The sequence below is a fragment of the Seriola lalandi genome, unplaced genomic scaffold (assembly GCF_002814215.2).
Source record: "Seriola lalandi dorsalis isolate HSWRI2012SDOR001 ecotype SW California unplaced genomic scaffold, Sedor1 jcf7180002054494, whole genome shotgun sequence".
NCBI classification, from domain to species: Eukaryota; Metazoa; Chordata; class Actinopteri; order Carangiformes; family Carangidae; genus Seriola; species Seriola lalandi.
Window position 1 is genome coordinate 1453678 of NW_019525047.1, and position 27399 is coordinate 1481076.

Here is a 27399-nt window from a genome sequence, read left to right on the forward strand (position 1 = left end):
CCTACTTTGGAGGTCTCTGACAAACCAAAACAAACAAAGCGTGCATTAACAGATCGATAAAAATATGTAGCGACTAGCGAGCGTAATGTAGATAAATGTAACGGAGTAAAAGTACCGCTTCTTCTTCACAAATATACTCAAGTAAAAGTAAAAAGTATGTTGCATTAAAACTACTCTAAGAAGTACAATTTATCCCAAAAGTTACTCAAGTAAATGTAATGGAGTAAATGTAGCGCGTTACTACCCACCTCTGTACATGGCTCAGTCAAGCTCAGATGATTTGTTGGAACAACTATCAACCATAGAGTACAATAGCTCCAATCAGATGACAGTAAAAAACACACACTCAGGAGCTGAGAGGATCTAGAACACTGTACGTGAAGTACTGCACTGTATATAAAAGAGACATTACATTATGTTATTTTGATGGTTTGAGTCTGATATAATTTTTCAGGATAGATCACAAGAACATGGCTTCAGTATGATATAATTAAGTGATAATGCTTAGAGTAAAAAAAAAAAAAAAAAAAAAATCAATATTGGTTTCTCTTATACTGATATTTAATTTGTTAGTATGCCTATGTTACATTCTGGCCAGTAGCTACATGTTTGTTAATATGAGGCATCAAGAAATTAATCTTTTCCCAAACCACTTTGCTGATAGGCTTCAGTGCTTCAGGAAATGCCCCACATTCAGCCAAGTTACCACTGAGTTACTTAAATCCATTACTTAATTCTTATGAAACACTTGCTCCACCATATCTCTGCTGCTTACTTGGAAATCTCTGAAGGGCACAAACTGGACGATGTCTCTCGCGGCGACGTCACCCATGGGCGAACGCAACAATTTGTCGTCACTGTCAAGGAACTCCATTGCACTGAAGTCTGCCCCGCCAACACCCACTATGATGATAGACATGGGCAGACGAGAGGCCTCTACAATCGCAGTGCGGGTCTGGTCCATGTCTGTGATCACTCCATCTGTGATGATGAGCAGCACAAAGTATTGCTGCAGATGGAAACAGAGAAAACAGATCAGATGTAAAAGAACACAAAGATACAATCATTTCCTCATAATCAATAATCGTTTTAATCCCACTTGGCTCTTATTTTGTAGTCAGCATTAGTGACTGAACCATTAAGATATAGTTTATAGATTATTAATTGGCCTACTCCCTAAGCAACAACATTCTTTTATCACTGATGCACATGAAACTCAATACTTCTACCTTGTGCAAAAAGTATGCCTTTGACACAATTGGCCCTAGTGTTCAACTCATTATCTCAAAAATCGCAATCTCGATGTTAAATGTCTAAATAACTATTGGCCCATCTCTAAAATTGTAACGACTATCTCAACTGGGACCATTTCTGAATACCAACAACATCTTAGATCAATTCCAATAAGGGTTCGAAGCCCTCCAAAGCTCTGTTAAGGATGACTAATGACCTACTGCTCACTGTTGACGCCAGAAAAAATGCCATCCTCATTCTATTAGATCTTAGTGCAGCCTTTGATACAGTCTGGCTACAGACTAGTTCTCCTCCTCCTCCGCCCCTGTCACCTATGGGGTTCCCCAGGGTTCCAACCTTGGGCCAGTCCTATTCAGCCTATACATGCTTCCCCTTGGAAACATCATCAGAAAACATAACATCTCCTGTCATTTCTATGCTGACGACACGCAGGTGTATTTCTCACTAAAATTTATGGACTCCCTTCAACCTTTCCTGGTATGTTTCAAGGACATTAAGGCCTGGATTACAAACAACTTCCTTCAGTTAAACAGCCATAAAACCAAAGTACATACAGTATATTTGGTCCCTCTAAATCCAGAAGCCTCCTCACAAATAAGCTAGACCACCTCATCCTTTATGTGAAGCCTCATGCAAGAAACCTGGGTATAATCCTTGATTTCAAGCTCTGTCTTGAAAAACATATCACCTCTGTTGTTAAAAGTAGTTACTATCAGTTAAGAACCCTTTTCTGACTGGTACTGAAAAATGTGAGCACATCACCCGAGTCTAAGCCTCCCTTCACTGGCTTCCTGTTCAATTCAGAATTCAATTTAAGACCCTGTTGATTACCTTTAAGGCTCCTTTAATGACCAGGCCTCACCTTATGTCACAGATCTTATCCACTGGCACTCAGCTCCTAGATCTCTCAGCTCTCAAAGCGCATCCCTCCTACATGCTCCTTGTTTTTGATGGTATATTTATAGGTCTCTTATACAGTATATTAACCTGCTTTCCTTTCCCTTACTTGTTAATAGTTTAATTGTCCTTTGTACAGCACTTTGGTCAGCTCAACCTGTGTTTAAATGTGCTCTAGAAATAAAGTTGACTGATGTTCTCTGACAAATTATTCATAATGGGAGATTTTTGTAAGCAAGAAGTTTATTTACTTATTATTAATTAGATACAACACAATAAATATGCAAACATCTTGAAAAACACTCAAAAAATAAAAACCTATAATACCTCAATTCTAAATTCTTCAGTCTTTTCACAAGAAAGTACTGCTGTCTTAACTGATCCTTACAAATATTTGATTCTTGGGTGTCCATAGGTTTCCAACCACTGAGTATTTCAACACTTGCTCTTTGGCTACTTACTGAGGCCCTATTCTGCTGGAGAGCTTGTCTGGCGAAGCAGGCGACGTGTTTGATAATCGGAGAAAAGTTGGTGGGACCCCAGAGCTTCAGCTTGGGTAGACACTTCTGGTATGCCTCCACCACACCTTCTATGCCTGCAAAACACACACACACACACACACACACACACACACAGACACACACACACACACACACACACACACACACAGAGCAGCAAAATGGAGCATTACTGAACAACTTTTAACAAACAAACACAGTCTTGGGACAATCTTAAACCTACCTGCACAGAATGGATTTGCTGGATTGAAATTGATAGGAAACTCATGGGAAACCTGTAAGCATGAGTATATAAAAGCTTTAGGATACAGTCCATGACATTTTACACAAACCTCTGAATGTCAGAAAGTCATAAAAACACTGGGCCTCATTCACCAACCTTTCTTAAGAAGAAATTCCTTCTTAAAACCCACTTACGCACTTTTTATGAAGATTCTGACATTCACCAATGTTTTCTTAGTTGGGATTTGTTCTTAGGTAAGAACAGAATCTATGCGCACTCAAGAGCACTCTTATGCACATTTGAGTGCTGACATGTTTGAACAAAATAAGTGGTTTTCTTCGATTCTACAGTTAAATTATAGGCCTATTATATTATTTACATTACAATAATATTTTTGTCATTTATAATATTTATAAAAATAACTTTTAACTTAACTAAGAAAGAAAGAAGATATTGGTGAATGAGGCCCATTGTCTGTTGATCTTGTCTGAAGCCCAAAGTCTTACCAACTGTATAAAATTATTTCATGGCTCAAATCACAAGAGCATAAATAAATAAGCTGTTTTGAAAGTACACTACGATCCAGGTAAATTATAAAACATATTATCATTATCATATATCAGAATAATTTAAACAATCACAATAAAATCAAATGTCTTTGACTTACTTTAACATCTTGCAGAACCTTGAGAGCACAGAGTGCTATGACCTTATCAAGTCATTAATATCTGATGTCTACAGTTAGGATTTCTCAAGATTTTTCATACCTGCCAGGAGGGAGGGACCTGGGCTCCAAAACCAAAGACAGGAAACATCTTGTTACTATACAGAAAGGCAGACAAAATAAAGGTAAGGGTACACCATGAACACAATAGTCAGTAGATCAAAGAAGCTTTGAATCTAAATCCTGTAGAATGTGGTCTTTGCAAGAGTTGTATCCAACTATCTTGATACACAGATTGTCAAGTAAGAAATTATACATTACACAAATTATAAAGATTAGTTTTTAATAAACTAACAATTAGCAAAATAATGAATGCTCTAGCAGTGCTGTTCAAACCAGTGTCCCCATTACTATGAAAAACCCACAAGATTTGTCCAGTGATTAAAAACTTTTGGATAATATTTGGCAGGTTTTTTGTCCAATTCAATGTTCACTTTTTTCTTTTTCAATTTTCTTTCTAAGGGTGGAGGCACAGTGGTGCAGTTAGGTGGTGGTTAGTGTTGGAAGCAGCAGTTTGGATTCACCTGTCATAGTCCTGGATGACTTTACCAACTGCCCAGATGGCTGTCAGGTATTCATTGTAGCCCTCGGGGTTGATGTAGTGGAGGGAATGGGGAGAGCTAGGATCCCCGTTAGAGCCTGTGAAGTCAATGGCAATCTGGGCCAGATCCAGAGAGGATATAGTTCAATATATAGGACACTTCTCAGCAATTAAATGCAAATGAGATACTACAGACAGTCAGTATGTTCATTATAACATCCTGATTTCTAAAATTTGAACATAAAGTAAACAAAAGGTATTAAAGTAATAATATCTTGTGTCCAACATTTCCAGACTCACGGTGAAGTTGATCTGACAGCCCCCCATAATATAATCCAGGAAGGTATACTCCTTCACCACCTGAAAGAGTAAACATTATGTTCATTTTGTGTTGCGATGCAGTAAACACCAGCGAGGGCGGTTACATATGTATGAAGAATTGTCTTTAAAATGCATGCTCTAAAAATTAATCAAAAAATGTGCCAACGCACATCTATTCACAGGCAGAAAATCTACTGGCCGACACAGATATCAATGAGGAGTAAACACTCCAATTCATAGTTTCTAACTCATTACCTGGCAGCGCTTGACGCAAATGACCCCAGAGTTTTTATAGTTTGTTTTCCTCAACTTTTTGGGGTTAACGCACTCAAATTCAGCCTGCAAGCGAGAACAGAGTCATATCTATGCCACTTTAACTATAAATAAATGACAGCCATTTTATTGGTAGAGTTGGAATCAAACACATACACATATAAAAGGCTCACCGGGCAAATGTGTGTTCCCGTTTGCAACTCTGCTAGAGTGGTTCTCAAGCTCCCAATAAGAACATGGGAGCCGTTCACATGATGGTCGTAACAGTCAACCTGAGGACAAACAGAAAGACCTCCTGTGACGTGTGACACAGAAAATATATATTTCCATTTTCATTAAAAAAACAGCAATAAGTAAATGATAAGGAAGGTTAGTTCTGTCAGGGTGTAAAAACTCTTAAGTGATAATAGCAAAATGTCTTTTTTAAACTACTGAGGAAAATCCCCTTATACTACAAGTTTCTCTGTTAATGGATGTGATATAAATATAATTAAAACATAAAGCCTACAATAAATTACAAAGGTCACATCTCACATGCATGAATAAAGTAACATTTCACATCAATTTTAAATGCAGTAACAAAACTAAGTAAAAAGAACAAAGCAAAAACCGCACACCTTCACATGGTGACGTCATTATCGTGCATGCACACACACACTGCTTATCCAGCCGGGTCGCAAGCTCTCCACTGTGTTAAGTTTGGGAGAATTTTAAAATGGGGAGGAAAAAATGCAATTACAAGATGAATTAGTAGTAGTAGTAGGTTAGGCTCATATGGTCAATCAAGCCAACAAAAACTAATCAAAAAAATAAGAGATAAGAAATTTGCTGTTTTACACAACTCAAAGCATTATTCAGGGGTAGAAAGAAAAGAAAATAGCTTAGGCTGCATTTCACAGAGCAAATTAACTCAGATTAGAAGAAAAAATTAAAATGGTAAAAAAACAAACAAACAAAAAAAAAAAAACACATTTACCTTTATAGGCTTTTCCACATCTCCTCCACAGAGAGATCGCAATGAGATGCGGAAGGGTCTCCAAATCGGGTTAAGGTTGTTGTAAACAACCTAGATAAACATGTTATTATGAACCACAAGTCTACAATAATTCAGTGCAAGCAGGTGAATGAGTTGTTGGTAAATATCTGTACCTCTGTCCTGTGAGCCAGCTGCCATCCAGTTTCTGTTAGCTTGAAGAACTCCAGGAAAGGGTCGGACCACCACAAAAACTGAACAACCATATGCGATTAATAATTTACAGCACTTAAAAGGTCTATAAAGTTTATATAAAGGCAGTACAAATAATGAAAAACCCTATTGCCAGATCTAAATTGACCTTCAATACCTTTTTGTCCAGCTTGCGCCCTGACACCTCAAACTCTGCCACTCTGGTGTCTGTTATTTCTTCAGCACAGATCTATCATAAAAAACAAAAAAATAAAACAAGGAATCAAAACTCTTGTTCAGTCTTGTAATTTGGGCCATATGACAGATAACTTTTTTGGGTGTTTTCAAAACCCAGAAATTGTGTAAAGTGAGATGAGTAAACAGCCAAAAGCACGTTCATGTCAACTTATACTAATGAGAGAGAAGCAATCAATCACCATAACCAGCAGCGGATATATAGTTATAGAGTATGTCTAATTCTTCCTTTAACCCTCTGGAGTCAGCCCACTCGTCAGTGAATACAGTGAGAATGTATTATTTATAATGACATAACTTTATTTGTATGCCATGCAGAGACTAGCTGAGGAAACCAGTTGAAAGTGCTGATGTGAAGCTTTCATTCCATGCCTCATTTATGTCTGAAGATAATTTTATATATTCCTAATACATTTTTCTAAAGTTAAAATGTTTATATTTTCGGTGGTTTACATGCTTACACGGACTTTGGATGAACAAGGCACAAAAACAAGTTGGGATAAAATGTTTTGTTAATTTTTGTAAAAGTTTGCAAAAACTGAAAGGGTCTGAATACTTTCTGAACATAATGTATTGTGGTTTTATTTCTAACAATTTCCACTGTATTGGTGTGTAGAAAAAGTGAATATTTTTTTACAACCTTGCACTGTTCTATAATAATATTTTGAGTGATGCTCCCTGAAGATTTGAAAATCTTTATTGGGGTCTGTGTCAATTTCTCTTGTATTTTAGGTTCCTGGCAGTTTTGTTACACTGACAACACGTGAAGTCAGACTTAAAGCTGAGTTTGTGCTTAAAAAAAACTACACCATGCATGTGTGGTGAGGACAATTCAAAAGGTGTTCAAGACAAAAAAAGTACAGAAAACTGTCAAAAATGAACTAAACTCTGGGGGCCAGAGGGTGAACAAACATGCGGTAACTAGCAGTGCAGTGCCAAACCTCCAGTAATCCTTGAAAAGTGTAACCGTATACAGCACATACATGTGCATTAAAAACAAGTGTGAGACACTTGGTCTGTTATTATAGGTGCCATCTACCTGACACACTTATGTTGTGACTGCCTGAGCACACTGGAGTCCATTCCGTCCAGTGTGTCTATGTCCACAAAGAGAGTGCCTCAGTCAAAGCTGGAGCATAGCTTATCACTTCTATACATCTTTCACAAAAGAGAGTCCACTCACTGTGATGGTCCCACGACCTGCAGGCCTCTGGTTTTTCAGCATCAAAGGTCGAGTTATCTGCCTGCTGGAAACAATCTGGACACAAAACATCATCAGCGACATCACAGAACACAATGAAAAGGTGAACGGACAACCCAAAGTTTTCTCTTAAAACTGTACAAGGTGAAGCTCACCTGGCCCAAGGTACATTCAAGCTCCCCCAGAAAATCATCATCTTCCAGGTCATAGGTGTTATTGTCAATATCATACACGCAAAACTTCAGCCTCTGCACCATCTCGAAATAGTAGTCGATGGTAAACTTCTTGGAGAACTTTGGATTCAGACAGTTCAGGATCATCTCTGTGCGCCCAAACTGAATCACAGAGAAAAAAAAAGTACATCTAGTGTAAGATAAAAAATAAATAAATAGTGAAAACCTGTGTTTGTAAAAATGCAAAAAAGGTACATTTAACTGTTTTTTTTCTGCATCTAGACCACATTGCATTGGGTCCAGATGAAAAACCACTACACTTACACATGTCAAATCTGATCTAGATAGATGATTTGGTGGGTGAGGCTAAAGACTCTTTAAAACATTCTGTCTGATTTGTGAAAATTTCATTCTATTTGTGAAAATGCACAAAAGGAACATTTTGCTGCTTTTTTCTCTAAAACACATTGCATGAGGTCCAGATGAAAAACCACTACACTTACACATGTCAAATCTGATCTAGATAATCCCAAAGAAGATAAAGACTCTTTAAAACAATTCAACAATTAATTCTATCTGTGAAAATGCAAAAAAGGGAAATTTCACCTCTTTTTCAAGACTAGACCACATCAGTACAGATGGAAAATACACTTGTCTTGTCAAATCTGGTCAAGATAATCCCTGAGAGAGTAAAAACTCATCAGACAACATTAATGTTCTACCTTAAATGCCTTACACATATTCATAACAGTAAGAGGTGCAATAAACAGAGGATCGGCCGCTCAGCTTTGTAAATTAAATTTCCCTTAACCTAACCCTATCCAGCTGGAATTCTTGTGCCATGACCTAATACAGACCTCATACCAATGGGAGCCTGAAGTGTTGATGTACAAGGCACACAGGGGGTCGGACTTGGAGAAGACGTCCATGTCCATGAGATTCTCACAGGAGATGGTGAGCTCCACCTTGGTGGCCCATTGAGTGGCTGCTGGCGCTGAGGCTCCACTTAAGGCCATGGCAGCTTGTTACACTAAGATGATCACACAGATGATTCACATATATTGTCCGGGGGCGATTCAGACCAGGAACATGTAGGCTATTCAAGTACTGTATCAAATGTTTCTGCTGCTTTAAAATTTCTATCGTACAACATTTAAGAAATGTATTTCACATAATTATATATTACATGTTTTACACACACCTTTAACAGGCCGCAGCGTGTATCAGTTTGTACTGAAGTACAATCGACGACTATATAAATGGTGCGATGATGATAATAACAGAATTAAACACACAAAGTATTGACTAAGACACAATTCGCGTTACTTGGACATGCGGGTAGTTTGGTGGGTGTGGCACCTGGTGCACCAAACTAACACCACCAGCAAGACAAGTCTCCTCAGAAACATGTTGTCTCTTTATATTAGCTGAAAGCTCACTGAGACTGGCTCACCTGCTTAGCTGTCGCCTGCGGTCGTTTATGTGAAACCTTTATCTGACAAGAACAGCTGGGGAGCCAGGGCGGAGCAGCGACTCACCAGCTCACCACTTACCCTTCCGGGAGCGTCAGGCGTGGTTTTCTCTGAGGCCCCTGATCAAATGTTACCACTTGTTCACGTGTGTCTGCTGCATTTGTACGAGAACACTTTAACTATTTACTGCACAATATTCCGACGAACGTTACGACGGAACTCTCACGAGAGTTTGTTGTAAGCCGTCGACTGCATTTGCAGGGAACAGACTTCGCCGGGGTGCATTCAAGAATGAAACATTTATATTAGCCGCTAGAAGACCTTCCGGTGTTAGCTCCAGTTTAAACTGCTCCTGTTTGTCTGTTTGTTTTTAATACACCTCTGTGGACCTCCTTACAGTCTAGTTAAAAACATGTATATTACTTTTTTTTAAAAATATTTATTTGTCACACACGCAATGTGCATGTGATGGTGTGTGTGAGGGGTTGTGTTAAACGACTACTGATACAACAATATAGAAAAATAAAAAAGGGGGGATAAAAGTAATCAAGATGAAAAAGATAGTGTTAAATGTAACTACATGAGTCACAATTTTAAGGCAATGAAATATAAAGTATGTGTGTTCTTGTCTTGTCTTGTCTTTTTGCAGTATTCTGTTTGTTTTACAGTTTTCTGTTTGTGCTCTTGAATGCTCCATGGTTGTATTTGCTATAAATTAGTGATTCCGTGGCTGTTCCTGATGTTTGAGTGTTTAGACCTCGGACTCAATGGCTTGGAGAGCGTGTACCAGGTTTGTGAGCAGGACCCCGTCCACTGCTAGAGGCGCCGGAGTCAGGGGCACTAACCGGTGTTACTGGACCACTACTTCGAGGAGGAGCGCCGCTGCTCTGGCCGTAAATATCAGACGGTGATATTGTTGTCCTGCATGAGACTGTTTACCTGATTGACAGGGAAGTTTAGGGCTTTGCTAAACCGCTGCTTCTGAGCTTATGTAGGTGAAAGGGCAGCAGCTTTAACCCTGTGACTAAAACAGAACAGGGTTAGTGTGACGACCAGGACGGCTGTCTATGATTTAACTGCGTTTTACTTGAAGTTGATCAAACTCTGAACAGTGCGGTGACCCCGGGCTTCCACCCTGTCCAGGTTACCTGGGGTCACCTCAGACTGATCATTGTAAATAACAGCCAGCAGACCATGAACCACTTTAACACCCGTCACCTCCTTTTTCCTGTGCAGAGTGGAAGAGCTGCTTTACTCCTGGGGCTCCCTGCCCTCTCCTGCCTGGGATATGAAGCTTATAACCGGATGCAGAGTTTAGCCGTGCTCCATGCTATAGGACAAGGTAGTCGGCAAATTGTACAACATGGGAGGTGTTGTTCAAATACAGATGTTGGCACTCGTTTTCATGACTCTCCACACAGTTCTCTTTACAGATTCTCTCGCATCCAAAATACTGTGGCACTAATGCGACCAAAACACGGGATCCACATCTCAAGAAAACTGTCACTCACAACACACCGACCTAAAACACATTAACAGGCAATATTATAATATTTATCACCACTATTGCTATCTATTGCCAAAGGAAGTGGCTCATGAACTGGACTAATTTTATTGTATTACATGTATTGTTCATTATTTATTAATTTATTTATTATTAATTTAATTATTATTACTATTAATGAGATGCTGGACTGGGGATAAATAAAGTATATATCTATCTACATTCTCGACTATGCTACTTAATAGTATCAGTCACAAATGTTGCACTCTGCTTCAATAAGCTTTATTTAATTAATTTTTAAAAATGTTATTTTGCCTTTTTATTATGAGTAAAGCCAAGTACACCTAATGAAACTTAAGTATTTCAATCAAGAGACAGAATCTTTCTGCAGCCTGATCCACCCTGATCATAAACTGTCACCCATCCATGAGGAGGAGAGTTTCTCTGTGGGGCTGAGGAGTGGAGAGTAAGGTGGAAGGAAAAGTGACTCCATCTTGGGATTGGCTGTAAAACCAGTATGTAACTGTGAGAGAAACATCACATCTTTCAAACTGTTCTGGATTCAGTCTCACCTGCCCCCTTTCATCACCTGGTACATGTCTTTCATCTTTTGAACTTAGATGTAAGTTCTTACAACAGAATGTAAATGTGAAAAATACAAAGATGGGTTACTGGGAAACATGCAACTGCCAAGGTTTACTCTTTCTGTCCTCATTGTTGATCAATGGAAAATTGGTAATTTGCACCACTTGAAAGTAGAATATAGTCTGACGGGTCCATCTTGTAGCCCCGGTCTTGAAGTGTTTTAATAGTTTTAAGACCTTAATTGCTTTAATTTTTAGTTGTTGCTCATTTGTTGTAAAGTTTTTGTTTTATAAGATCAGTTCCTTTTTTGTTTTTTTTTGTTTTTTTTTGTTTGTTTTTTTTAGGTTAGGTGATATTATTCCATCACAGGACTGTGAGGCTGCAACCAACAATTCTTTTAATTATCAATACTTGTAATAATAGTTTGATACTTATTTTTCCATAATTATTTGATTATTTGTTCAGTGAATAAAATGTCAGAAAATAGTGAAAATTAATTTGTATTCCCTGAAGGCCAAGTGAACACGTTCAGGTGTGTGTTGTGTTGTTTTTTGTTTTTTTTTAAAACATCAGTCAAAAATATTTTGAGTTAATTATCATAGAAAACAGAAACTAACAAATTTTCATATTTAAGAAGCTGGTACCAGAAGACAACAAAACACAGAGGTTTAGTAGTGGCAGAGTCTGAGTGAGAAAACATTTCACGGGGTTTTGGCGGATGTGATGACTGAATACATTTTACCTGAGAGAAATGGGCAGTGATTCACAGCCGAGTCCACTCTGACTGCTGTTGTTCTGACTGTGTGGAGAGTTTTTGAAAATGTGAACTCTGTATATAGAAATTCATGTTACCAGCTGTTTTTTAAAAAAAAAAAAAAAAAGGTTTCTGACTAAATTTGCTGTTCTGTTTTGTGCCTGTGCAGAGGAGGTTTTGGAGCAGGCTGACTACCTGTACAGCTGTGCAGAGACCGAGAAACTCTACCAACTGCTGCTGCAGTACAAGGACAGGTGAGTGGTAGATGGTAGAGTGCATTTGTATCTGCCACCAGGGGGCACCAAAGTAAAACATTTAACACATACACACATCTAAGTACATCTAAATAAACCTGTATGCACTTGTATCCATCCAGTGACGATGCAGAGTTCCTGTGGAGGTTGGCCCGGGCATCTCGGGACCTGTCCCTCCTGCCCAACATGGAGGCCGAGCGGAAGAAGCAGCTGATGTTCGAGGCCTTTGAATACGCCAAGAGGGCACTGGAGAAAGATGACAAGTGTTTTGCAGCACACAAGGTTAAAAGTGTGTGTGTGTGTGTGTCCCCTTATTTTCTTAAACAATAAATGAAATGAATCCACTTGAAGGATGTTAATCAGCCTTTTATGACACAAAACCTTCAGCTTTGTTCCTTTTCCTGATGTAGTGGTACGCTGTGTGTCTCAGCGACGTCGGGGATTACGAGGGAGTCAAGGTGAAAATAGGAAATTCATACATCATCAGGGAACATCTAGAGGTGAGAGGTCATTTGTGTTGATGTGTTATTATCACTGTGTCACATTTATCTATATTTTGAAGTGAAACATTTTTCTTTTTCCTAGAGAGCTGTCGAGCTGAATCACAAAGATGCCACTTCCTTACACATCCTGGGTTACTGGTGAGAGCTTTATTCCGCACATGAAGTCAGACATGGATATAAACATGTCTGTTTTAGATTTGACAGCTCAGTGTTGCTTCTAAGACTTTGCGGAGGTAAAGGGAGCTGATGCTGGCAGTGGACTGATTGTTGGTGCAGGGGGGCGGTGATGAACAAGATGTGTTTGTCACTATTATAGGCCCAATGAAAGCTAACAGAATTGGATGTAAACCAGATGGAAAAGTGTGTAAAAACAAAAATAATCAAATCTTAACCACATGTTCGTTCGAAGGGGAAATAATACTGTTGCTGTTTTTAAAGCAAAACCCACAGGGTTTGAGGTATGAGGTGACTTCACTCTGTTGTTTACTGTGTATCGGACAGTAGTTCACTAATACAAATTGTAGTGCTACATGAGAAAGTGTTGTGTTTTCTGAGCTGAAGAACAGAAAACCATTCCTGTGCCACTCTGCACGTCTGTCTTCCTCGATCCACTGTGACCTGCAATCATCATCATCATCATCATCATCATCCAAACTGCAGCAGACTGGATGTTCGTGTAGTTTATGGTTTGAAGACTCTGACCATGTAATAACAGTGTCTCCAGTGTGAGTTTGGCCTGTTACTTGTCTTTATTAAATCAAGAGAAAAATGTCAGAAAAACCATATTAAGAGTGGAGACCATTCATCCTGAGAGGGACATGAAGGTCCTTCCAACGGACCTTTTTCACAGCAACATTTTGACTTGGCAGGTGTAACTAATTCAAATGCTAATTGAAACAGTTGCAATATCAGATCTTTTATCCAAGATCTTACTAATGGGCCAATTATTATTAGAGCTATAAGTCACTTAAAGGTTCTCTTTGGAGTCAAGACCTCTATTGTGTTGTGGAGCCATTTTTCTGTGAGTGGTTCTCCGTTACCTCCCGTCAGGTAACGTGCCAACATATGCTGCAGTGTTTGGGGGGGTCCACAAATAAGATTGCTGTAAACTAACAACCATGGATGTAAACAATTTTGCCTTCAAAATACTTGGCGTTTCATGAGGAAGAAAATGCATTCAACATGTTTGTTATAGCCCAAGGACACAAACAGTGATAAAATACTGCTTGTAAACAGCTTTAAGGCTTTCATTCAGGGAAATCCATGTCTTTCTCAGGTGCTTTGCTTTTGCTGAGCTGCCGTGGTATCAACGCAAGGTGGCGGCTGTAATCTTTGCGTCACCACCTGTGTCCACATACGAGGAGGTGAGGACACTTCTGTCTCTTACTTTGTTTTGCCTCTTACTGCAGTGTTAAAACGGCTTTGACACCTTTTACAAATGTGGATGAAATCATGTTTGTCTGTCCCTTTCAGGCCCTGGCATTCTTCCTGAAGGCTGAAGAGGGTAAAATGCTGGATCCTAATCAACTCGCTGAGGCAGTTGCTGAAAAATGTTGGCTGCAGCTAGAAGTCTTGGCTTGGAAATGTTTTCTCCACTGTTCATAAATGTCTCCATATTTTATTTATTCTCAGTTGATCCTGACTTCTACAGTAAAAACCTGCTGATGCTCGGGAAGACCTACATGGGTATGAAAGACAAGCAGAAAGCTCTGTTCTGGTTAACCAAAGCTAAAGAGTACCCTGCTCACACACTGGAAGACAAAGAGGTGATTTCACTGTGTTTACACGAGGTTGATGTTTAATTACCCTTTGGGAATTTTGATGCATGAGTCATACATGCTGATGTGCACATACTCAGTTGGTTTACTGGATATGTGTTTCCTCTGCAGGTCCATAAAGAAGCCGTTGACCTCCTAAAGAAGCTCGGATGAAGCTGTGTTTACCACTGAGTGGAACATGAAGCCTTTCAGGACTTTTAGACTGTTAATAATTGCTAACAAAACGTTTTCTTTGTATGATTTTGTAATTAATTAATGATACAGTAGAACTGTAAGTGACCTTGCACACAGAAGACACTCTTGCCTTTTGAGGTAATAAGGCTATGTCTAAACATCCAGCTTGTTGTTAATTTAAAACCGATATAACTACAAGTACAGGATGCCTGTACATAATCGATTACTGTATCTGTTCAAGCTAACAGCACGTTTTGTGTGTTAAGGGGAAAAATTGCACTAAACTGTAGTTTTTATGCCTCCGCAGCCAGAGCCCGAGGTTTTCCGGTTGTCCGTCCATCCCATTCTCATGGACACGATATCTCAATCACACCTGGACAGAACTTTAAATTTGGCACAAACATTCACTAGGACTCAAGGATGAACTAATTAGATTTTGGTGGCCCAAGGTCACGGTCACGATGACCTCACAAAACATGATTTTGGCCTTGTGAATACAATAGCTCAAACTCTGTGAGGGAGTCGCTTCAAATGTGGCACAAACATTCACTTGGACTCAAGGATAAATTGATTAGATTTTGGTTTGTCAAAGGTCATGGTGACCTCACAAAACATGATTTTGGCCTTGTGAATGCAATATCTCGAGAACTCCTCAAGGGAATCCCTTCAAATTTGGCACAGAAAAGAAAAAACTTTTGAGCCATTACTCAAGACATCACTTGGCAATTATGACAAAATTGCACACAAATGGTTATATATTTTATATGATTCTAGATAAGGGGGATGTAACCTGAAACTAATCTGAGTGGCGGAGGCGTATAGCCGCGAGGCGGTAATTCTAGTTTTTCCAGATAAAAATAATGTCATATTTGTTTGTTTGATTAATCCATTCCTGACCAGTGAAAAGAGACTGGAGAGTTAAGTCTACCTGTAAACCAAATGAAAGCTCCTGGTCACAAATGAATCTTCCGCTGAGCAATGGTTTCTGTTGCCACTGACTGCAGTTATGTCACTAAATGACAGTGTATCGCTCAATAAGTGGTTTTGTGGGATAGGTTTCCAACATTCTCCAGGAAATAAGGTGATTTTAGTGGAATCTGATTCAGAGATTCTCTTGCTGGCATCACAGTCACACACACAAACTGATTAGATTAAAATGACTTCAAAGCAGCTGTAAAGATGGTCAGATGCATTTATTAAATATGATTCTTTCCAAAGGCATTAAAACAAAAATGATAAACCCAGAGCATGTCATTTTCTTTCATAACAGAATAAAAATTTCCACCGGTTTTGTAAATCCTGAGCAGGCGGCTTCGCACAACAAAAAGAAAGCAAGCGTGGTCATGGAGGGGGTTTATTCACTTATTTATTTGTATCTCATAAATCCATCTCTCTTCATTTAAAATGGGTGAAAGCAGATTAAAAATGAATCTTCTATACACATCGTCTCCAGTAAAGGGGCATTCTGTACAGTGTAGTTGGTGTTTACAGTGTATATCTACACGCGATATGTTACAGTTTGGATGCGTTTCAGGCGGCCTAAACCGGAGTCGGCACAGTTAGAGGTCACCTTCTGCACAATCACGTACTGTACGGATATACAGTGTCATCAATCAGCTTCACTGTGAGGGAATACACCTGCCCAAGTCCTGTTTAGGTTAGTTACTGGCTACGGTGAAGGCAACCTGAAACGTCCCATCTATTTCTGATAAGAACAAAGGCATCACAGATTTCCATCAATGGAGTGGCGGCTCTGTGTAATTAATTATAATATTTAAGTACTTTATTTACTTTCATTATTTTTATACAATGAATATTCACATACAGTTGATTTTCTTTGATTACAGGTTTCTGTTCAAAAGGAAGCACAGTTATGCAGTTTTGACTTCTCTTAAAAGTCTCGGATCCTTTTGCTACAGTAAATGTTCGTCTTTATACGGTCGTCCCTCCTCGCAGCTCTTCCACAAACACAGCTGAATACATGTTATATACATAACTGATAACTTGACTAATCACGAGCTCCTCCTGAAAAAAATTTTTAAAGCATCTTGCTGTTTGCAGTGGTCTGAGGAAACAATGCTGGAGAGAACGAGGAGAACGGCCTGCCACTGCCAAAGCTTTTTTTTTCTTTTTCTTTTTAAGCTGAGACCACTGACTGAAAGAATAAGCACCAGAGTTGTCATTTAGTAACGATGGAGTTAGACGTGACATTTTGAAAACACACCCTGAAGCATTTGAGGAAAGAAAATCAGCAAGAGACAAGGGCACAAGCAGGTGCAAAAACAAAAACCACACAACATACAGCAATGCAGTGCATCATCAGGCTTGTTGCTGTGTCAGTCTCCAAACAGACCACAGGCTGCAGGAGTTTCCCTGTGAGAGGTTTCAACTAGCTGGTGTGGCACATTAGTGTCTCTTTAATAGAGCTTTATAATTGTTATTTGTATGTGAATTAGTCTAATTGTTTTCCTGCAAACAGCCTCAACTTCACTGATTTATACACACAGATCTTCATCAAAGTAAGGCTTTGTCATATCAGCACAATTCAGTGATCTGAATTCATTGAACTGTAGGAGAGGGCTCAGCTCTCGCAGAGGCTTGAATTTTGTTGTTTCATCTTGTGTAGCTAAGCTGTGTTCACACTGTTGACTGAGCAGCCAAATAGCAGATACACACTATATGAGACATAAATTATTTTCTAACAATAATTTACAGGTGCAGTTAATACTTTAAGAAACCCCAAATTTCTTATGTTGAATCTTCATTTTTCCTTGACTCTGTACTGCCTTCATGCAGTGTTTGTATATATTTGTATACACTACTTTCCAGTAATTCAAGAGAAGCAATTTTTTATTCGAGCGCCTCTAATCTACTTTATGATCATTTACCAAATTAAACTACCACTGTCTATGGGACATTCAACAACTTTTACTGCCATGATAATAACATTTCTGCAGCACTGTATTCAGTTGTGATTAGTTCATGGTTGGTATTATATGAGAAGCTGACAACAGCTCCTTTCAGTACATGTATAGATGAACTGAAAGGAGTACATTCATCTGAATTTATGAATGAGAGGTCTTTGAACTTTATTACAACAGTAGATGACCATGAATGAAATTCTTTCACTTGTCATATGTTGTCTTTGATATTCATGGTTAAAATCTGTGAGGGTATTTATCTAGTGTGATACCTTGAGCTGAGGTGTTGAAGTAAAGGGGGTTTGCATGTTGTCAAAATAAGCATAACCACTTCTGGTGCACTGTGAACCACAGAGGATTCACAGACTGGAGACACTTTGCAGTCCGAGATCAAAGCTCGAAGAGGCAAAAGAGAATCAGCAAAGCGCACATGAACAATTGAGCCACTGAATCTGTTCTATCTTGTGTTTTTTGTTGTGACAATTTTCCAAACAGCTCAATGTTTAAATGAAAGCTGTAACTCTGTCATTCTTGTTTGTTTCTCACTTCCCATCTGAAGCAGCAGGCTGCAGTCTAGGTGGCCTGGAACATGCCCATGGTCTCTGGTCTGAATATCTGAACTACTAACCACAGGCTCAACTGTCAACACGCACGCACGCACGCACGCACGCACACACACAACTCTTCTACTTCAATTTAGAATATTTTCCTTTTCATCCTCGTGTTCCTTTTGATTTCTGATATAGAAGCTTTAGTCCAGGAACTTCACAGCAGAGTCTTCATCCAAACAGGACGATCCGATGATGCTTCTTTCTCTGGGCTGGTGTCCACAATCTCATTGAGGGCAAAACTGTACGAGATGGTTATTCTCCGCTTCACCAGCTTCAGATCTGCTCATCCTGAACACTTTGCCTTTTAGATGATGATGGTTTAAAAAAAAAAGAAAAAAAAAGAAAAAAAAAAGAAGCTAATTTAGAGACTGAGCGATCCATGCTAAAATGTCCGTGTGTGAGCGGTGGTGGAAGACAGTCTTCTCATCTTCCGAGGCAGCCATGCAAGCACACAAAAAATTGCAACAATTACTATGGGTCCAACAGGAAAAAAAGAAATTCAGGCACCAGACCGCAGTACTGCTCCTGCCTTTTAAAAGCTCTATAGAACTAGAGCTTTAAAAGTAGATTACGCTTCTACTATAAAATCCTCTCAAAAACACTTTCAGTCTATTTTAAAAAGCCAGTCAGCAGTGGGGAGGAAATAAAAAAAATATCCATGATTTCTGTTTTTAAACAGAGGAGCAAAAATGCTGAAATGCTTGCATATTTCATGATGGGGTATCATATAATATATAAGGGCTAGGGAACAGGACTGCAGCAAAAATGATGCTGCAAATTAAGATTTGGTTTAAGATGAGAAAATAGCTTATATACATTGGTGGTTATCTTGTGCAATTTTTTTTTAGTTTGTTTGTTTGACTGAATAAACAGCGATGGGGGAAGGGGAGAAGACAAGAGGACTCCTCCCTCTATTCTTGGCCAAATCCTTCTGTTTCCTCGATGGCGAAGAGCAGCTTCTCTTTCAGCTGTTCAAAACTTTTGTAGGGGGGCAAGTCCAGACGGTTAAAACTGTAAACACCAAGCGGGAGAACCAAATGTCAGTATAAAGATGGATTATAAAACATTTGATTACATATTATTCCTGGGATATTAACAGTTTCCTACATGAACTGTGGTTGCTGTGATGCACTTTTCGAGAGATCTCACTGTACCCATGACAGAGACGGGAACACATTGGCAAAACTGATCGAGAATTCAGTGTGAAACATCACTCATGTTTTTATCCTGCGTCATCCAATTAAGTCCATTTATTATAAATGATTTGAATTATATTCAACTACTAATTTGTGTCCCTGTGAATAGTAATATACTGAAACAACATCAGGACAACATTCTGTGTTAGAGAGGAATGAATCCCATGAATCAGCGGTAGAGCGCTCGACTCACCAGGTGTGGCTCCGAGGAAGCCACGTGTCCTTCCCCACCTTCTCAATGCAGAACTTCTGGGGTCCGTTACTTCCTGCAGTGCAAAAGCAAATGAGGAGTGAGAAGACTGTCCAAATACTGTCATTCAGTTTTTTTTAACAGTTTCGCTTTTTTTTTTGTTCTTCCGATTCTGATCTTAGGCACATTCAATTAGAACTAAAATAGTGGATACTATACGAAAGTGCAGATTCTCAACTCAATTGTGTGGAAGATATAGGCCTTTTAACACATGGTGCCTGAATTCAAAAGTAATTGAATAATTGGTGACTAAAAGTTTCCTGGGTGTTGTTTTAATGTTCATCTGCAAGTCAGGAGAGTAGGCGGACATGTTTCCTTGTAACCAATCAAGAGAAGACTTCATGACCATCAGATACAAACCCCTGGTAAACCTCCTCGACTGGCTGAGTCAGTCACCTGATCTCAGTCTGAGCTGGATTCCATCTGCTGAAGACCTGACTAAAGAGACCCACAACAAGAGCTGAAGAAGGCTGCAGTGAAGCTCTGGGAAAGCAGCACCAGGGAAAATACAGAGAATCACTGACTTCCAAGGAGTTTACACTAAATATTAAATATATTATTTAAATAAGTTTTGTTTGACTCCATGTGGATCAGTCCAGTGACTTCTGAAGCCCTTAAAGAGCTGCATCTCCCACACAGTCCTTTTTGTATTGATGTAAACCTTCTCACATACAGCCTCCATTATTGTATATCAGATTGACTGTGCTGCAGCTCAGAGTCTAAAGAACAAACAAAGTGGAAGTGTTCAAAGACTTGTGTTCTGCGCTGTATAAGTCTATAGTATGTATCACATAAACTTGGTGTCCGAGTGATTATGGGGTGAATGTGTTACTCTGTGTGTGCGTCTGTCACTGACCCATGAGTTCAGCAAAGCCACCCAGAGGAAGCCTGCAGGTTCCAGTGACAAACTGCATGAGCCGCAGTCGCACTTCATTGTCCACTTCTTTCACCAGCTGCAGGGGAGCAAGAGACAGCACACGCACTGATCAGTGACCACACACTGCTGACAAGCAACCTGTCAATATCAGACACACTACGAGCCAGATAAACTTACATGCTAGTGAAATATTCTGTTCCTCTCCTCATAAGTATAAGGTGGTAAGGAGAAAAAGAAACAAAATGTGTGTTGTTGTGACTTTACCTGCCAGAACCAGATGATCTGTTTGCTGTTCCTGGTGTAGTGTCGGTACACTGTGTTCCTCTGCCAGTCCTGCAGGTCCACCTCCTGCATGCCACACAGCATCACCTGACAGACACACAGACACACAGACACACACACAAAACCAGAAACATATGTCAATGCTGGAATTCACACACAACAGTTAAAAGACAGAAATTTGCTTCTCTACACAAACCCTTGTTATTTCATTTAAGTAATGAATAATTAACTGTATTAGTTAATTAGTTAAACCTCTGTGGAGTGGGATAGTTATTTGTGTATTGGATGACTGCTCACCTCCAGCTCCTTTTCGTCAAAGTACTGGAGCCACTGAAGTGGAACCACCTCGTTGAAACCATCCAGGAAAGCTTTGGTCTGACCTTCTACCCCACGAGAGAACCTCCATTCGGCCATTAGACTGCAAGCCACACAGCAAAAATGTGCATTGTAAGTTTCAAAAACAACATGAAATGATATTCAGGGGCCAGATATTACTGCTGTTATGATAAAACTGTGGTTATACTAAACCTGATATACTCCTCCTTGTTCTCCTCAGTAACCAGGACATTGGCGCCATCAGGTTTGAGGTCATGAGAGGTGATTTTCCCCAAGATCTCCATGTCTACAGAGAAGTACATCTCCAGACCACACTCTTCAATGTTATTGTCCCTGAGGAGACATGAGATCATGTTGCTGTCACAGAATAATAGAGAGTGGACAGCTAATTGGTGCAAAAAGAATTATTAATGTGAGTAACGTGTCTGTGCTGGAGACTCAGCTGGCCTTTGTTTCTGTTGTTGCATCATGTCTTATCTGCAATTAACAGTCATCTCCTCCCAGCAGCTCTAGTATTCTTGAGCTGCCTCTCGTATGTATGTGTAGTCTGTTCTCTTTGAGGTTGAGGTTACCATAACAAATTTATTACCATAAATATTTACTTGGTATTAGATGTTATGAACTTTATGTATTTAATCTTGTCATTCTGTTTCTCCAAAATTTTGTTTTATTGCTGACACATGTCTGTCCATACTGGAAGAGGTATTTATTCTCTGATGCTCTTCCTGAGGATTCTCCTTTTTTTCCAGTTAAATGTGTTTTATTGTGGAGATTTTCCAATTCAGATCAAAAGGACAGAGGGTGTTCTATGATGTACAGCTTGTACAATCCTCTAAGACATATTTGAGATTTTGGGTTATATAGACACAAGTGACTTGTCTTGTCTAGAGGTTTATTCACAGCAGCATGTTGGGTTTTGTGGTGCAGACCAAAGAAAATGATAAAGCATTGTTGCCTTTTGGTTCTGGTCTGTTTAAGGTTCACACAGATGTAATATGAAGGAAGCAAAGCTTGTAAACATTAGGCTGCGCTTTGTTTATCTACCTAAATGAATCAGATTAAAAGCAGGCTTACAAAAGAGTTTCTTTAAAGAGAATCAACAGGTTAGGTGTGACAGCACCCAACGACAATGGTTCTCCAAGTGGGGGTCAAGGGACCTTAAGAGATTACCTGAGCAAAGAAGACCAGGGGAAACTCTCTGGATAATCTAATTAAGAATACACATATTGGCTCTTTAATCAAAAGCTCCACTCAGAGTGAAGTGCTGTGACATTTAAAACTATCAAATCAACAATAAAACTGGCTTTTTCCTCTTGAAAGCTTCATGGTAACGTGAAGTCAGGATGTGCTCACGGTATTCAAAGATGTTAATTTTCGAGCTGCGCCTCTGCTGTCAACTGATTACACATGAGATCAGTGAAGGCTATGTAGACAAAATACCTGATCCATATGAGTGAGTTGTAGAACTCTGGGTCAATGGACTCGAGATCTTTGAGGATGAGCTTCTTGTTCAGCATGCGTTTATAGAAAGGCAGAGAGAAGCCTGTATCGATAAACTTGCCGTGGAAAAGTGCCTGCAGAAACAAAGAAGCAAATGTGCATTTTACTATGCTGGTCAACCTGAAGATATGGACACATACAGATTATCAACAATCTTGCAGTGTAATTGTGTTTGTAATGACATAAACCTTAACTTGTTTTTGTTTCGGCATGTTTGATCGATTGGTGTTCGGTGAACACATTGAACATATTTGAAGTAAAAATCAGCCTGTTCCACTTATTGTGTTTGCAGTATTTAAACTTGCCATTGCAATGAAGCGGCCTATGAAGCAGAAGTAGGAGAGGTGGTCCGGGTTGATAGCTGAGGCTGGGTTGATCTGCAGACAGTAGTTGCTCTTGCCGGCGTACTCAAACAGACAGTACATGGGGTTCAGCACTTCATGGGACAACAAGAAGAACCACTCTCTGAAGAGTGAGGTGTGTGACAAACAGGGGCAGGGGAAGACGACAAGATAAGAGAGGGTATGATGAGAGTAGGGATTAGAATAGAAAGAGAGAAGGAAATGAAAGGGGGGAAAGATGGAGAGGGGAGGGGGTACACATGATCAATTACTGTTTACATTTTCCAAAAAGCTAGTTTGCACAAGAAAAATGAACATCAAACTATTTTTATTGTCTGTATTACCGGGCTAAGCCACCATAGTCAAGACCCTCTTCGCCTCTGAAGATGACGTAGAGTCTCCTCCTCAAGTCATACGGCTTGAGAGCCATAATCTACATAACAAAGAAAACACACAAGATCAGCTACAACACAACATCAGCAAGTGACACAGGCACAATGATGGTATGAAGGTATAATATATAGCAGTCCCTCTGGGATATCGCAGGCTTTTTTGGGGGATTGTTGTGGGCTAAAATGCCTGATTTCATGGCAGCGTTCCTAAAAAAATTGCATGATGCGATGTTTTTACATTGTTTTGTTTTTTTGCAATGAAACTGCGGGAGCAAATAAAAATTGCAAAAATTTTTGCTATATGTTTTTGTGTAATTCATTAAAAATCAAATGCAACTTGAGTGAGAATAAATCTGCCCTGTTCTAAGCAACCAAAGAGGTTCAGAATTAAAAAAATTATAACAAAATAATCTTTATTTGATTAGGTTTTGAGTCCCCCCACCAGGGACTGGTATTATTGGTTTAACTCATGGGAAACTATGCTGATTGGTCAAATTTGCGGGAAGTTGCGGTGATTGGACAAAAAGGTTGCACAGAATTAAAAGGGGTTGGTTGAATTTGTAGTAATTATTGCGATCGCAACATCACGACATTCTGGAGGGACTGATATAGTAGTTTTGAATATAATAAATCATGAATCTTACTTGCTGGAAAGAGTCTTCAAACAACGTCTGTCTGGAGACAGTGATCTTCACATGGCTAGGGAGAGCATTGGACTGAGGACAGATGGGACAAAACATTAGCGCATGCAAAAACAAGATTAAGATTTGTGATAGAGGGCAAGAGACTGATTGATGGAGGAGCAGAAAGAAATCACCTACCTGGCACAAGTAGCGAAAATGGGCAAGCTTCCATCGGAAGCTGCGCTCATAAGCAATCTGAGGGCCTTTGGTGCTGAGACGAACAAAAAGAATATAAGTATAAACTGACAGATGCAATGGAAAAGAAGCTTTTTCTACAGGGGTGAATAGTTGCATCTTCACCATATGATGAAGAAAATGTGGCATGTGTAATATGGTCATGTTTCCATGAAGTTAACATTCGCTTCTAGCATGGCTTCATGTAGCATTTAACATAACACATGAAGATGAACAAGTACATTATTTTAAAATGTGTTCTTACACGGAGGACTTTCCAGTGCGGGGGTCGCTGAAAGTGGTGGTCCGGGTGTTGTGATCTACAAAGTAGCGAACCCCTTCCCTTGTGTACCGGATCTCCCAACCTTCAGGCAGAGGATCCTCATTTTGTAGCCTACACACATATACACACACAGACACACACCAATCATACAAATAGACTGATAAGTGTTTAACATGGAAATTATGCCCAAGGACAAAACCCAAATTCACCACACTTAAACAACATTTCATTGCAACACAACACTGAGAAGACTGGAAGTAACACCAGAAACAGAATTCACCACCCCTACTGGGGCGTGAACTTGTTTATGTGAAACTATACTTGCTACACTTGTTAAACTCAGACAAGCCGGGGACACTTAAAAAACAAACACAGCCAGCTCTGATCTTTGCTACGACATAAAACCTTAGCAAACAAAATCTTACATATCAGCACTATCCTCGGTGAAGTGTGTGAAAATATACGATTTTTCTGAAAATTCTGCGTAAGTAAAAATGAGGACGTCATATTTTGAGAAGTTTTACGATGGACCAACTTGTACAAAGCCTGTCCTTGTCATAAAATGTTACCATAGGATGATGTATTATTGATAAATTGAAACAAATCTTACAATTCAGACCTCATATGTAGTTCAGCCTGAAACAAATTCAAAAACAAATTAATTGTGCTAGTATGGCTGAATGATGGTGGAATAATGGGTTTTCTGGTATTCATGGGGGGTGGACAAATTACTTAAAATTGCTTTGATGATAATAGGTTGCTCTGTCCCTGAGGATCATGAACTGCTGTATAATATGCTAGAAAATTACTGTAAACATTGGCCTCAAGAATGCATTCAATGGCTCCTGATTGAGGTCATGTAACAAGTGTAAAACTGTTGCATAGTGAATTTGACGCTGATGTTGATTTGGACGTGCTTCCCATGACAGATTTACCTTTTGACAAATCAAAACACAAGAGGGATTGTGAAAAAAATATTCTTTATCTGAATGTGCTTCACTGAAACCATCACCTACGCTCTAACACACATTCAATATACTCACTGAATTCCTTTTTCTCACTAACATATATATATATATATATATATATATATATATATATATATATTCAACTTAATAACGTTATTAAGCAATTCATCTTAATAATAGCTACCTAAAAGTTAAAGGACTGAATGGATTAATCAGTGATTGAGGTATAGAAAGTAAACTGAAAATTCAGCTAACAAACTGTACATGCATCTTTTGAAGAAGCCTTACTGTTGTGGCATCAGTGAACACATCCTAGAAGTGGTCAATACTGGTTTAAGCAGCAGCATCTTGACTTTTAATATTCTAATTTAACCAAACAGTTTGAGGCCAGTAAGTCACTGGTAAGAGAGAACTGAGAGAGAGCTGTATGATATCAATTTGGTGCAGGAGAGGAAAAAGCCTATTAACCAAGAGATGATCTTTCACATTAAAATTATGATCTGTAATTATACATTCCCTCCTCCTGTTTAATTCCATAAAATTAACAATGGATTAGCCAGTTCACTGTACTCATACTCTATTTCAAGTACTTTCTTACTTTACTATAATGAGACCATGTGTGGACAATACAGTCTCCATTTATTTTCTATTATGGTTTCTTTGAGCTCACCCTTGGGTTCGGGGGTCCTCCCACTGTGTTGTCTTGGTGTTATGGTTTACAAAGTACACCCGGTCATTGGAGTCCACACGTCTCTCTAAAGTTGATAAAAGCAAACACAGGAATCTGTAGCTTAATAGACAGAATGGACACTATGTGGCAACACATGTCTGATTATCACCAGTGCTGACTCATGCTATAAACACAGTCGTTCAACAAGCTGTCATCCTTGTGAACAGCGGTTGAGAGGAGACTGTGGGAAACATTCAGAATGACGCTGATACAACTTAAAACAGTATCACAAAGCATTGCTACTCATATTTTACATTAACACACATTTTTGGCTTGAAAATAGGTATGATGCATACCGATACATTTCTGTAGTTTCTTACTTCAAATACAGTACATACTGACACCATGTGGAAATGTGAATAGGATTGAGAAGAGAGAATGTGAACTCACCCCAGCCAGGAGGTAGCGGGCCAAGAGGGTCGTTCTCAGCAGACATCATGGATGCCTGGAAATGAGGGATGCACACATAAACCTCCATTCAGAAAACACCAGGAAGACCCCACTCTTCTCAAAAATATTCCAAATATGTAGGATATTAAAAAATGTTCAAAAAGAAATGTAAAAAAAATCTGCAACAGGAAGATTGAACAATAATAATAAAAATAAACCCGTTTTGATGTGTTGGCAAGAAGGCCTCTGTGGCTGCTTACTGCTCAGTAGTTTCCAACTGTCTGTCTTTTGATTTGTGTTGTAAGCTAATCATCATCAATGAAGATGACATCACCATTCAGATCAAAGACTTGGGAGGGGGACCCTCACAAAGATAACCAGATTAAGGCAGAGGCTGGGTTGTGCATATTTGAAGCCCTGCTGAAGTAAACTTCTCACCTTCGGGCTAAATGAGGTGAGCTAGATGCCAAACAGTGTGTTGAGTGAGTAGGGTTGCAAAACAAATACACCCAGAGAAAGATCAGAACCAGAAGTTGGTCCTATGAATAATAAGATCATCATGACAACGACTTGGTTACCCCTGCCAATTAGGAGAGAAAATAAAATTGAGGACATTACCATTTACAGTATTGGCCAATTTAATCTATACCTTACTACAACATTTTGTAATGTTTGAATTTCTGAAACTTGCTTGAGTTAGTTATCATAGTATGTGCCATGGCTTATATCAAATATATGTAATTATAAGGCTGCATATGCAAAAACCAGGTCCTTTTAAAGGGGTACCTTTAAATTCCTCAAGAACTTAACTGAGCCATTTCAGAGCTCTAGATATTGGCAGAAGAGTTCTTGACTGTAATATTAGGCCCAATATCTGAGCCAGTACAGACTGCAGA

The 27399-nt window shown here is 39.2% G+C and overlaps 3 protein-coding genes across 8 annotated transcripts in view; 1 reads left to right on the top strand and 2 right to left on the bottom strand.

The window, feature by feature from the left end:
* LOC111659850 (copine-3-like) overlaps positions 1–9259 on the bottom strand; it is a 10311-nt gene extending 1052 nt beyond the window's left edge. The window contains exons 1-15 of one of the 4 annotated variants that reach the window (XM_023412936.2): positions 9099–9259; positions 8403–8575; positions 7528–7707; positions 7355–7429; positions 6095–6166; positions 5901–5978; positions 5728–5817; positions 4925–5023; positions 4734–4817; positions 4458–4517; positions 4141–4274; positions 3660–3714; positions 2893–2944; positions 2613–2746; positions 776–1009 (exon numbers count right to left, since the gene is read on the bottom strand). In XM_023412936.2, the coding sequence (XP_023268704.1) occupies positions 776–1009; positions 2613–2746; positions 2893–2944; positions 3660–3714; positions 4141–4274; positions 4458–4517; positions 4734–4817; positions 4925–5023; positions 5728–5817; positions 5901–5978; positions 6095–6166; positions 7355–7429; positions 7528–7707; positions 8403–8561 (1506 nt within the window). In that variant the 5' untranslated portion in view covers positions 8562–8575; positions 9099–9259. The other 3 variants (XM_023412937.2, XM_023412938.2, XM_087175766.1) reach the window with 3 other exon arrangements.
* A 477-nt stretch (positions 9260–9736) lies between these two features.
* rmdn1 (regulator of microtubule dynamics 1) lies at positions 9737–15813 on the top strand. Its single transcript, XM_023412892.2, has 10 exons — positions 9737–9910; positions 10254–10359; positions 12030–12114; positions 12237–12396; positions 12525–12614; positions 12700–12755; positions 13894–13981; positions 14091–14121; positions 14250–14383; positions 14507–15813. Exons 1-10 carry the CDS (start codon positions 9785–9787, stop codon positions 14546–14548), a joined length of 918 nt encoding a protein of 305 aa, XP_023268660.1. The 5' UTR covers positions 9737–9784; the 3' UTR covers positions 14549–15813.
* wwp1 (WW domain containing E3 ubiquitin protein ligase 1) overlaps positions 15744–27399 on the bottom strand; it is a 32134-nt gene continuing 20478 nt past the window's right edge. For all 3 annotated transcript variants that reach the window (XM_087175765.1, XM_023412914.2, XM_087175764.1), the window contains exons 12-25: positions 26504–26558; positions 26054–26138; positions 24398–24526; positions 24097–24169; positions 23920–23991; positions 23228–23316; positions 22848–23007; positions 22483–22616; positions 21235–21375; positions 21004–21124; positions 20689–20793; positions 20404–20500; positions 19491–19563; positions 15744–19112 (exon numbers count right to left, since the gene is read on the bottom strand). In XM_087175765.1, the coding sequence (XP_087031891.1) occupies positions 19013–19112; positions 19491–19563; positions 20404–20500; positions 20689–20793; positions 21004–21124; positions 21235–21375; positions 22483–22616; positions 22848–23007; positions 23228–23316; positions 23920–23991; positions 24097–24169; positions 24398–24526; positions 26054–26138; positions 26504–26558 (1434 nt within the window). In that variant the 3' untranslated portion in view covers positions 15744–19012. The remainder of the gene's footprint in view (positions 19113–19490; positions 19564–20403; positions 20501–20688; positions 20794–21003; positions 21125–21234; positions 21376–22482; positions 22617–22847; positions 23008–23227; positions 23317–23919; positions 23992–24096; positions 24170–24397; positions 24527–26053; positions 26139–26503; positions 26559–27399) is intronic.